This window comes from Leptonotus elevatus, chromosome 13, assembly GCF_054856555.1.
Source record: "Leptonotus elevatus isolate MCC_2025b chromosome 13, RoL_Lele_1.0, whole genome shotgun sequence".
NCBI lineage: Eukaryota > Metazoa > Chordata > Actinopteri > Syngnathiformes > Syngnathidae > Leptonotus > Leptonotus elevatus.
Genome location: NC_141251.1, coordinates 20,669,865 through 20,682,500, shown reverse-complemented (window position 1 = coordinate 20,682,500; position 12,636 = coordinate 20,669,865). Strand labels below are relative to the sequence as shown.

Genomic DNA, 12,636 nt, shown 5'->3' with positions numbered 1-12,636 from the left:
ACTGGAGTAGATCATTACGATTCTTTGCACATCTATAAATTTAAGCAAAATTCATTGTCAATCAAATCATTTTTTAATAAAAAATAACTCTTTACCGAAAATCTATTCTGAATCGAATCGCAGACCCAAAATTCGAAATTGAATCATGAAGATTCCCACCCCTTATATATATATATAACCAAATTGTACAAAATCCAAAGCAATAGTTCTCATTGGAAATAATAAAAATCCATTTAATATGTTGACACCCAAAATAAAATTATATATATATATATATATATATATATAATTTTATTTTGGGTATCTTTGCAGATATTAAAAGTAGCTGTGACTCACAGGCCTCATATTGTTTTTGTATATATATATATATATATATATATATATATATATATATATATATATATATATATATATATAATTTTATTTTGGGTGTCAAGAACATATTAAATGGATTTCTATTATTTCCAATGAGAACTATTGCTTTGGATTTTGTACAATTTGGTTTCAGTCAGACTTTCCAAAACAGCATAATCACAAAAACCAAGATTCCACTGTATTGCTTATAGAACATGAAGACACAGCTTCATGGACTGACTCAATTCTCCTTTTGTTGACTTGCTCAGCTTATCATAATCATAGATAAGTGTGCAAGGCCAGAGTACGCGGGCAGATGCATCACACTTTTCATGTCTTATACAGTAGGGAACCTTGGGCAATTAGGGAATTCTTAGGATTGTTTACAGGAACTGGCAGTTTTGCAGCTCTGAGGAGATGTCTGGTGAGGGAAATGGCTGTTCTGCGTCAGCCAAGAAATAATTTTTGCAGACTACACGTACCCTAAAAAATTACGTTCACAGAAAACAACTGACAACGGTGCCTTCATGTCATGAGTGGCCTGACTTAAGACTTGGCCAACTCACTTCACAGTAAGCAGCACTTGGGCAGACAGTGAACAAATCTTCAAAAAAGCAAATAAAGCTGTTGAATGCCACTCCCAGGTGAGCTTACTGTCAAACATAAGAGAATTACACACTGTGTATATTTAACAACCAAATAGCTTTGCCTTAGCAAAGTCCACTTACTTTAATGACAAACAATGCACAACGTCTGGAGCTACACATTTTGACAGAACATTTTCATAAGTACTAACAGGCATTTACTGTTCATATTTTTTTTCCTCTGTGAAAACCAAGTCATATTACTGAAGCTTACGGAGGAGATGTGACCGTCTTCATACCCTAACTTCACAGCAGAGAGAAAAATTGCCCCCCCCCCCTTTTTTTTAAATCTTTTGGCCAGTTTTCTTTTTTTTTAAAGACGTTAACACAAAATAAAATGATAGACACTAAACAGGCCCCGTAGAAATTTGCCCCCCACCCTGAAAAAATCTGCCTACTTTTGACAATTTTTCTCTCTGTTGTGGAGTTAAAAGGAAAAAGTGTTGCAAAACAGTCAAATGTTCTACCTGTAATTAGGCCCCCCACCCTGAAAAAAATCTGCCTACTTTTGACAAATGTTCTCTCTGTTGTGGAGTTAAAGGAAAAAGTGTTGCAAAACAGTCAAATGTTCTACCTGTAATTAATATCTTACTTTCGGAATCGGATTCAAAAAATTCCTGTCAGTCGGGCCCAACTCCAAACATTTTTATTTTTTTTAATTGTTAATATAAACCTGCACGTGTCAATGAAAAAATGAAGTACTACTATTTTGTAAAATCACAATTTCAACAGTGCAACTTAAGTCAGTAATTGCAATGGTTATTAAAAAATAAAAACAGAACCAAAAGGTGCTGTCTTTTGTTCAGGTTCACAACCTGAGCGTGAGACACACCTGTATAAAGCTGACAGCGATACTCCCACGTTAGCACAAGCATTGTCCTCCAAAAAGGGAATACACTCAGGAAGAACGCTGCTGTGATCAAAAGGATTGTTATTATGGGTTGTTATTGAGGGCGGAGGCCCCCTGGTTAGTTTTCTTTGCTTAAGGTCTGTATTGCGAAGCAAGGAAGACCTGATTACTTTCTCTGCACAAATATTTTATTGCCAGTAAAAACACAGCTCATGCAAAAATGCAATTGGATTCGTCGAGGTTGCACAAGCGCTTTTACTTTTTAAACATTGAGGCAACATGTGATGAAAGAATGCAAAGAATGAGCCAACAGTGTGGCGCAAGGCTTAGTACTGGAAGTAGTCTTCAACTTAAAAGAGGAAGTTAGTAAAAAAAACAAAAAAATGAAGGCAACATACCTGTCATGCTTTAGTTTTGAAAAAGCTATTTATACTTTCGTTTTCAAGCCCAATTAAGCAACTGTAAGGTTTGTAACAACTGTCCGGTGTATTACTTTAAAAACATCATTAAGTACAACTGGAAAATACAAGCCAAAGGTTGATTTGACTTAGTTAATAGTTGTTTTATATTTGTTATTTACAAAAATTAATCAACAATAATAAATACATAAGAATATAGTAAACCACGGGCAGGGCTGGACTGGCCATCTGGCATTCAGGGCAGATGCCTGGTGGGCCGGCGCCTTTTGGTGCAGATGCAGTGCTTTTTAATTATTTTCCTCCATTTCACCCCAAAAGACTCGCCTGCAATTTAGAAGGAGCGACCAATTATTCCATTTACAATAGAGCCAGCAAACATCAAAAGCAGTTGCAGAGCTACGTGGTAGTCAGAGGTGCCTAGGAGTTGGCCTAGGCCGATAGGTCTGTGTCAAAATGCCATGGCCATTTTTTTTGTGCCAGTCCAGCCCTGAACACTGGGGATAGGGACCAAGTAATACCACAAATTGCGAAATTCTGCAAGTAGTTGCTTGTGCATGCCACAAGATGGTGGCAAAGCACTATTAGACAAGGCCTGTCTAAATGAAGCTCCGCCCCTCAATTCAACAGTCATTTGACACAAAGATGTTACCAAAGCAAAGTGTATATGTTAGACATTTTCATATTGAACATTTGAATGTTTTTTTCGCCTTTCGAGTTATATTTACCCAAATGTTCTGTTTTACATTGTATGTTTGTTAAAGCTGTTTCTAATATGTTGGTTGCCTTTTAAAGGGATATATAACTCATTGAGCCATTTTCAGCAGTAAAGTTAATATTTTGTTCAGAATTAATTTGATAAATTCATTATTTTTCACGTACAATTAAAATCTTTAAAAACAAATTTCTCCGCTTGCTGTCAACTGAAGATGACATCGCCTGTGCTGAGGAAGTAGGTAACGACCAATCATGGCTCAGTTTGTTGGCCAAATCCAGAAAACAGGTGAGTCATGATTAGTCGTTACCTACTTCCTCAGCACAGGTGTTGTCACTTTCAGTCAACAGAAAGTGGCCATTTTTTTTTTAAAGGTATTAATTGTACACGAAACATAATGGAAGTTATCAAATTAATTCTGGACAAAATATGAATGTTTTATTGCTGAAAATGGCTCAATAAGTCAAGTATCCCTTTAACAACTACAATAACAAACACAGTGTTAAATTTATAGTAACGTAACAAATGCATTGTTGAAAACACCTTCAAGGCACTGATGGCGTTCCTCAGGGATTATTACTTTGCCCAATTTTTTTCCCGTTATGGTACTAAACTTTTTTATAGACTTGTCATTACTATGGTCACAGGTGAGTTGGAATCTACCCAAGCTTTGGGGCCATGAGGCAGGTTACTCTCTTGACTGCCGCCAGTCTATTGCAGGGTAGACAAACAACCATTCATAGTCACATTCACACCTATGGCCAATTTAGTCTAATGAATGTTTATAGGATGTGATAGGAAGTACCTGGCTGCTAAACACTGAACAACTGTGCTGCCGGCCTACTATATTGCATATGATATATGTATTTTTATGTTCTCTGTAATTCATTACATTAAAAGTCATGAGAATAAAGTGCATGTGATAAGGCTAGGCTATGATGACTTTAAAAAGGAAGTAGCATGTAATAGTAGCATGTAAATGGATGGCACAATGTCATAAATGAGTAAGAATAAGTGTTTGTTATACAGTAGATAATTACATGAGCGTATAAAAGGGATGTGGGGGGAGGACAGAATGTTTTCATAGGTCTCGAGAAGAATTCAGGGAAGCAAAACTGGAGAACTGGCTTATCTTTGATCACCTATAAGACACTCACAGTTTGTACACCAGTTTGCATTTAAAGACAAGATGACTTCCAGGAAACGGCACACACTCACTATCAGCGAGCTGAACGCACAGCAAGCCGTTGAAGGCCTGCTATCTCGCTCAAAGTTTTACTGAGATAGCGCAGTCAGACACAACATTGAGAGCATGGATGAAACACAGAGAAGAGAGTGTGAGGCGAGGGTGTGGGCTGTTTGTTTGTTTGCATGTTTCTCATTTGCTGAGGAATGTTCACACAGCTGCTGGCAAACTGGAAGTGATAAAAGATTGCTTGCATAAATGCTGCTTCTTCACCACTTGCAAGCTTTTGGTGCAATGTACACGCCTTAGAAGAAACATCAAAAATTGGATTTGGGAATAAAAAAAATCTGAAATCCAGACTAAAAACACTTTGCAGACATTCATAGTAAAAAGTGCCTTTAATGGTCTGCCATTGAAGTTAATGATCAGCTTGCTTTTCAGTTTCTGTTCATTCATGCAGTCATTGGGAGGTCAATATGTCAGATATTGCATGGAGTTCCATGTAGCACATTTTTAGGGCCAATGAAGAATATGTATGTGAGATTATTTAATTAAGAAAAAAAAACCCGTCATATCCCCATTAAACATGAAAGTGAATTTAAAATGTTCATTGACTTGACTTTTAATGTTGTTTTGGGATGCGTATGATTTTTATTTTTATTTTTTAAAGTGCAATCATAAAGCATTTTTTTGTTTAACATTATTCACGTATTAGAAGTTATGTGTCCATACTTTGTCATAATTTACAGTTGTTTTGGTAAAACATTTACAATTTAGTATTCAGTAAAAGGAACACTAACATAACTATTTACTTTCAAATATGATTAACAAGTACGATATCATGTAACACATTTGACGATTTGCTGCCCTTTACAGAAGGAATTTTGCCTTTGTAAATGTTTTTATTCAAATGAGAACTTAAAGACCAACAAAGCCTGTAAGGAGTTGATACAAATGGGTGTGTATACATACAAATGCAGCATCACACAGCTCAACAAATGCAAAGGAATTTTGATGTGTCATCTCTTTCTGTCATGTAACATTGGCAACTAAACATGAACATACACTAGGACTCCCAAAAAGTTAGGGATATTGGCCTTGTCAGATTGTTAAAAGTTTCAGTACACAACATTCTTTTCTCTGAACGGCAAAATTCTCAACAGGTGTTAAAAGTACTAACACTTAAAAGTTGGATATGGACAATTCAAACATTTAGAGGCCAAATTAAGTGCACTCATCATGAAATTTCCCCTGATAATCCAAACTTTTTGGTGTGGCGTAGTATATTTTTGTGACCATAAACACTGGCATCCTCCCAGTAGTCAGTGAACCTGACCAGGAGAAAATATTAAAAAAAATAAACCGTGTACATGCTCTTTATTTTCCTCTCTCCTTCAACTTTACAAAAAAACATTATATTACAAATGGAAAGAAACTAACTTTGTTTCCCCAAACAGATTACCTCAGAGGTTACCTGTAACGTGCAGAAAGGCCATCCTCTCTGCCTGCTGTACGTAGTATAAGGCCATGCGAGAAGTCAAGGTTCAGCGTGCAAGCAACGGGAATCCAGATAGCATCTGTGGCCCCGTTTCGGCCACTAGTAGGACCGGAACGAGCCTGACCAGGTCTCTGAGCGGGATTCCCAACCGGCTGCTGCTGGACAACAAGGCCCCGAGCGAAGTGCAACCTACAAGGGAAGAGGATGCCATTTAAAAAGGAACACATTATGGACAATTAATTTCACAAGTTGGGCAATCACTCGTGTGTTTTTTATTTATTCACAGCAGGTCTTGGTTTATTGTCTTTTATCTGCTTATTTATGTGTCTGTGAGCCAGACTGACAATTCGGCAATTATACCTCCCCAACAGTAAGTTTTTCCACCTTGGCAGTGACCTATGGTATCCTTAAACAATTTCCAACCTTGAAGCTGGGTGAGTTTGTTCCTGAGGGAGGGGACAGAGCGGTAGATCAGGAAGCAGGCCAACATTGGAGACCGGGCACCATCGGAGAGGGCCTTGCCAAGAATGTAGGACCTCAATACTGAGCTGTTGTCTGGAAGGCAACATGCACATTAACATTTCTTTGCACTTAAAATAATCCAAATGATTTGGAATGACATTTGCTAGCAGTGAAAAATAACAAAATAGATAATAACAGATAAACATCTCTTACAAACCATAAAGGGTTATTTTTTATATATGAATATTAGTATTGCTCTTATAAGAGGCTTGAGGTTCACTCAAGTATGTATCATAGAGAAATAATTTCCCACAAATATGCAAAATGAATGTCTCATTTTTAGACATGTTCATTGAAAAATATATTTACTGTATATACATCTAAACAGAAAATATTTCAAGAATAGTAAGAAAGGTAGCACCCTAAGCCATTGAATCTTTTTACCTTTGAGCCAGTTGTCCAGCGCTACATCCACCTTGTTCTTCATGACGGGTAAAAACTCTGAGGAAAGCAATGCATCATGGCAGTTGGCAGGACGCCGTAGCACCCTACTGTCCCAAAGCTCCACCACCAGACGCATCTGCCACAGGGCGAAGCTGTGCTGCAGCTCGCCACGACACAGCGCGCCTACCGCCTAAAGGGATGAGACTGTTATGAGACCTGCTGAGAGCAAAGTCGGACCACCGGGTGCGTCAATGCACTTACCTGCTCGATAGCGACGTAGGTGGGCAGCATCTCCGGACATTCCTGCGTCACACACTCGTACAACATGGCTGAGAATAGCGCCACAGTCTCCTCTTTCTGTGAAGATTTATTATATTCCATGTTCCTATGTTCTGTTTTACGCCAGACTGTTCCAATAAAGTAATTCTTCATGATAATCGTCATCAGAATTGTTGACTAGCTGTAAGTTGTTTTATTTTTATGGGCATTGCAATGCTTGAAGACATTTTTAAGTGTTTGAAATGCTATTACATGTTTTGGTATCATTGTGGTATATTGATGGTTGAAACTATTAATAAAGGACATTTTAAACACTTCTAAGGGAGTGTCAATTATTCAAGAAAATTTGCAATTCGGCTTGGTCCATATCCCTCGAATATTGGGGGTCTGCGGTAGCTCAAATTGATTTGTATCGGGTATACAGCGACATGAAATTTGTACATTATTTATTTTTGCATGTTGGACGTTTATTAGAAAATAAACAAATGTGGTGAAATTACTGTAAAATGAAGGATAACAAAGATGTCTTCACGTGGCATGCTGATTAAAATATATTTGTATAATCCAGATGCGAATATGTTCAGACGTGGGCAAAGATTCAACACTATTTGGTGTGATTGCTAAATTCAAACAAATAATTCAAATTCAACCAATCTATCAGGAGAATTTTTTTCTTGAATGATGGTAACAGTGATCTCTAGTGTGAGTCAAACATGATGTAAACTTATTGAAATGCTCACTGTAGCAAGCGTTCATCGAGTACATTCTAACATGAATTTGCATAATTTTTACTGTCCAAAAAAATACTTCCACATATTTGGGTGCTACAAATGTTCTTGTGAAACTCAATGAACATCAACCAGCGCAGCACCACCATGAGGATGATGCTAGGGCTCGCATAACTACCAAGCTAGCAACTGATCATGGAAAACTGTGTCTACTCACGTGTTTCATTCCGTCCGACGTCTTGCAGAAAAATTCAGCGAATGAGAGCAGGGCAGGCTCGGAGGTGAAGGTGGAGATTGCCTCAAGCTGTGCACACACATCAGGTAAATAGTGATATTTGTGTCCAAAAAATTATAAATGATGTAATCTGGAAAAACTAAAGTACAACTAGAACATTTAGAAGTTATATTATGTTAGCATTAACAAAGTTTAAATGGTTGGAAAAATACAAAAAACAAATTGAGGTGGAGACAATTGGGCAGCATTGAGGATCAGATTCCTGCCAAATGTGCAATCTTTATTACATTACACAATAGATAAAATGACAGCCTCTAACTCAAATGTGTTCAAATAGGAAACTAATTTGAGTGGGGTCAAATGGAATTAAAAAACAGACATTAAATACAGACATCTGGAAGAAATCATGATTAAAATTGGCCGGTCAACTGTATAAAAGGCACATGTATCTGGGTGACAATGTTTGTATTTGAGGGGTGCCGAATTCAACCATCCAAAATTCACTCAATAGAACCCTCAAGGAAGTTAGAAAAAAATAGACCCCAGCAAGTGGTTGACTGATTGACAGGAAATGTAGTCTGACACATGAAAAAGTTTCAAGTACTCATGCCTGAAATTGTAAGTAAAAGCAACCATTTTGGTTCAAAGCAGCCATTTTGGACGGATTCCAGGGCTTTTAACTACCTGTGCGTGATCTCAACATGAGCCCAAAATGTTATCTTTTTCTTCACTAGTCTGAAGGAGTTACCTTAAATGCTTTGACTCCAGAGCTGCGCTGGTTGACGGCGGAGCCCAGCAGGCTTTTCCAGCCCTGAGGGTCGTCCTTGTAGGGTAACTGCCCCGCTCTGAGTTTCACATACAACACGCCGTCCCTAGAGAGAACGGACCTGAATGGCAGGAGAGACAAACTGCTGTTTAAAATGTGCCCACCAAATAAATAAGATCAATGAGCACTTTGGGGAAAGCATCTGTTTTTTAAAGCATCTTCCTCACTTGAGATGCTGCACTTCTTTGATCAGGTCAATAGAAAGCTCCCAGTAACGAGGACCCTTCACTCGTACCTGCCAAGAGATTACGAGAACATAAGGGTGTGATGCTAAATTAGAATGACATGAGTCAGGAGGTGCCATGGCCATCTTTTTTTACCCGCTTGAGGAGGTGTAATTCAGGCAGCATAGTGGGAGCCATCAGCTCCACCGTGGTCTCGTCGTACCATTCGGTTTTCTGCAATGACAATGAATGAATGGAAATTAATATATGAGCATTATCATCATCTTACGGTGGATGTGTGCCTATAATATTTAAATCAGAAACAATGCTAAGACTGATCCTGGCACATTATTAGCAGAGTTTGAAAGCTTTACATACACTAAAAGAACCGTAACCTGAGTACTTTGTGCATGTGAGGAAATAAGACCTTACTGAATGGGGAAAGACAAGACAAACAATGCAACTATAGCAGTTTTAATGAACCGCAACTGGACAAACAAATAGTCACCATAGTGACAAAACATCAACCTTTCATTTAACCCATTAAGGCCGGGAGCGTGTGACCGCACTTCTACCGTTAAAGAAGGGAGAGCGGATGTGTCATTTTGTTTTGTTTTGACCAATTCTTGGTCTCTTAGCCGATGAAATGCATCATAATATGCACGAGAGGGTGACGTGGGCCTTGTAGCATGTCCTGGAATTTTATTTGAGTACTTATGGTTGACGCAGATTTGCGGAAGTTATTAAATAAATGGAGCGATTGACGACGGCACGGGAGGAATTCGAATCAGTGCAACGAGTCGACAGTGACGTACTGTTAAGAAATATTTTTGTAGACAATGAGGATGTTGAAAATTCTGACGGCTGTGTTACAGAATGGACAACGGATAATTACCACTCGGCCCTCCGAGGTTATTACAACTGCGCTCCAGTGTTGAAGGTAAGTATACCCGCAGATGCGACACAGTTGTTTGTTGATTAAAAAAAAATATATTGAAGGTTTATAATAACAAACTTAGGTTTGTGTGAACGCCACAGGTGTAAACTGAAATGTTTTGGGAATTATGTTTGTATCTGCTTCACGAGCTGAGATACCAACTAGAAAAATTCCCGCGGAAATTTTGAATGGGCCTGCTAACTCTTTTCAATGAGCTGAACAGTTTAAACTTTCAACCATTGAAATCGGTCAAGAAATGTGGAAGTTAACCATAATCTACTAAAAGTATTACTGCCCCTTTAAGAAACATGCACATTCACGCACACACATTTGATTTTAAGTAACATTTCAATGAGCTGAACAGTTTAAAATTTAAACCATTGAAATTGGTCAAGAAATGTGGAATCTACCATAATCAACAGTATGTTACTGCCCCTTTAAGAAACATGCACATTCACGCACACACATTTGATTTTAAGTAACATTTCAATGAGCTGAACAGTTTAAAATTCAAACCATTGAAATGGGTCAAGAAATGTGGAAGTTAACCATAATCAACACTATGTTACTGCCCCTTTACGAAACATGCACATTCACGCACACACATTTGATTTTAAGTTGTGAGGAGACGTCACGCACCAACACTCCATTGATTTGTATAGGATTACGCTCACCTCAAACAAAAGCCTCTCGCGACTTAACGGTTGAAGATGCAGATTCCAGAAATGGCTCGTTAGAACGGCAAGGGTTTGGGGAACGCGAGCATGTTCTCAGTTTTTTAATCGGATGAAAAATGACCAAATGAGAGCAGGTTGAAAACTTATGATTGATCGAAAATGAAGAGGCAAAAACGGCGAAAATTACATTGAAAAGAGATCAAAAATGTGCGACTTCTCCTCGCTTAAAGTGAAAATAAAGGTACTAAATGACACCTTAGCCAAATAAAACTTAGTTCTTCAGAAAGCAGAGGCTTGTGGCTACAAAATGTGCGAATTTGATGTCTAGTGAGCAAAGATTGTGGCCATGGTGACGAGTTGAAGTGAAACTTTTGGAAATATATTTTTTGGTTCCCACCACTCAGACCTTAATTAGTCACGCTCTAACTGATGCAAGAAAGGCGACTTTCACCCCTTTGCTCACTGTCTTTGAACCCTCACAGGGGGGAGAGCTTTCATTCCTTAAAAAATTTTTTGACACTGAGCTAAAGATGACAAAAATTCCAACAAAATGAGCTAATTTTCATATCGGTCGGTTAATGTATGCGCGCGCAGCGTGTCTTTGAAAAAGGTGCTTGATTGGAGTTGATCTCTTTCGGATTCCCATTCATTCCTATGGGACTTTATTTGGGAGTTTTTTGGGAATAGCGTCGCCATGGTAACTGGGAATTCTTATAAAAATAATGCCGCACCGAGTCAGATCGAGCCGCATCGTTTGATACCTCATTCGTGCCGGTGCGATCTACGGTACGGGCCGCATTTTAGCAGAAAAAATCGTGGAATAAAATATAAAAAAAATAAAAATAAACCCTTTTCTAGGGTGGATAGTAATATGTGCCTGCTTGCTCCGCAAGCAGCAGCTTCGCTGCTGCTTGCGGAGCAAGCAGGCACATATTACTATCCTAGAAAAAAGGGTTTATTGTTGCGTTTATTATTATATCATCTTCCACGATTTTTCCGCAAGAATGCGGCCCGTACCGTAGATCGCACCGGCACGAATGAGGTATCAAACGATGCGGCTCGATCTGACTCGGTGCGGCATTATTTTTCTAAGAATTCCCAGTTACCATGGCGACGCTATTCCCAAAAAACTCCCAAATAAAAGTCCCATAGGAATGAATGGGAAAAGGAAAGACAAAATCACACATCAAGCACCTTTTTCAAAGAGACGCTGCGCGCGCATACGTTAACCGATTGATATGAGAATTAGCTCATTTTGTTGGAATTTTTGTCATCTTTAACTCAGTGTCAAAAAAAAAATTAAGGAATGAAAGCTCTTCCCCCTGTGCGGGTTCAAAGACAGTGAGTGTAATCGCCACTCTGATACCCAATTAAGGCTTCAGTGACGGGAACCAAAAAATCTATTTCCAAAAGTTTCACTTCAACTCGTCACCATGGCCACAATCTTTGCTCACTAGACATCAAATTCGCACATTTTGTAGCCACAAGCCTCTGCTTTCTGAAGAACTAAGTTTTATTTGGCTAAGGTTTCATTTAGTACCTTTATTTTCACTTTAAGCGAGGAGAAGTCGCACATTTTTGATCTCTTTTCAATGTAATTTTCGCCGTTTTTCCCTCTTCATTTTCGATCAATCATAAGTTTTCAACCTGCTCTCATTTGGTCATTTTTCATCCGATTAAAAAACTGAGAACATGCTCGCGTTCCCCAAACCCTTGCCGTTCTAACGAGCCATTTCTGGAATCTGCATCTTCAACCGTTAAGTCGCGAGAGGCTTTTGTTTGAGGTGAGCGTAATCCTATACAAATCAATGGAGTGTTGGTGCGTGACGTCTCCTCACAACTTAAAATCAAATGTGTGTGCGTGAATGTGCATGTTTTGTAAAGGGGCAGTGAGATACTGTTAATTATGGTAGATTCCACATTTCTTGACCGATTTCAATGGTTTGAATTTTAAACTGTTCAGCTCATTGAAATGTTACTTAAAATCAAATGTGTGTGCGTGAATGTGCATATTTCTTAAAGGGACAGTAAGATACTTTATTTGATCTTGATTATGGTTAACTTTTACATTTCTTGAGCGATTTCAATGGTTGAAATTTTAAACTGTTCAGCTCATTGAAATGTTAGTTAAAATCAAATGTATGTGCGTGAATGTGCATGTTTCTTAAAGGGCCAGTAATACTTTTAGTTGATTATAACTTCCACATTTCTTGACCGATTT

At 38.3% G+C, this 12,636-nt stretch overlaps 1 protein-coding gene across 2 annotated transcripts in view; it reads right to left on the bottom strand.

The window, feature by feature from the left end:
• Positions 1-5,047: 5,047 nt before the first annotated feature.
• The window catches only part of anapc1 (anaphase promoting complex subunit 1), a 36,828-nt gene continuing 29,239 nt past the window's right edge, over positions 5,048-12,636 (bottom strand). For both annotated transcript variants that reach the window (XM_086093371.1, XM_086093372.1), the window contains exons 46-53: positions 8,958-9,035; positions 8,805-8,872; positions 8,560-8,698; positions 7,794-7,880; positions 6,831-6,926; positions 6,570-6,759; positions 6,087-6,218; positions 5,048-5,852 (exon numbers count right to left, since the gene is read on the bottom strand). In XM_086093371.1, the coding sequence (XP_085949497.1) occupies positions 5,710-5,852; positions 6,087-6,218; positions 6,570-6,759; positions 6,831-6,926; positions 7,794-7,880; positions 8,560-8,698; positions 8,805-8,872; positions 8,958-9,035 (933 nt within the window). In that variant the 3' untranslated portion in view covers positions 5,048-5,709. The remainder of the gene's footprint in view (positions 5,853-6,086; positions 6,219-6,569; positions 6,760-6,830; positions 6,927-7,793; positions 7,881-8,559; positions 8,699-8,804; positions 8,873-8,957; positions 9,036-12,636) is intronic.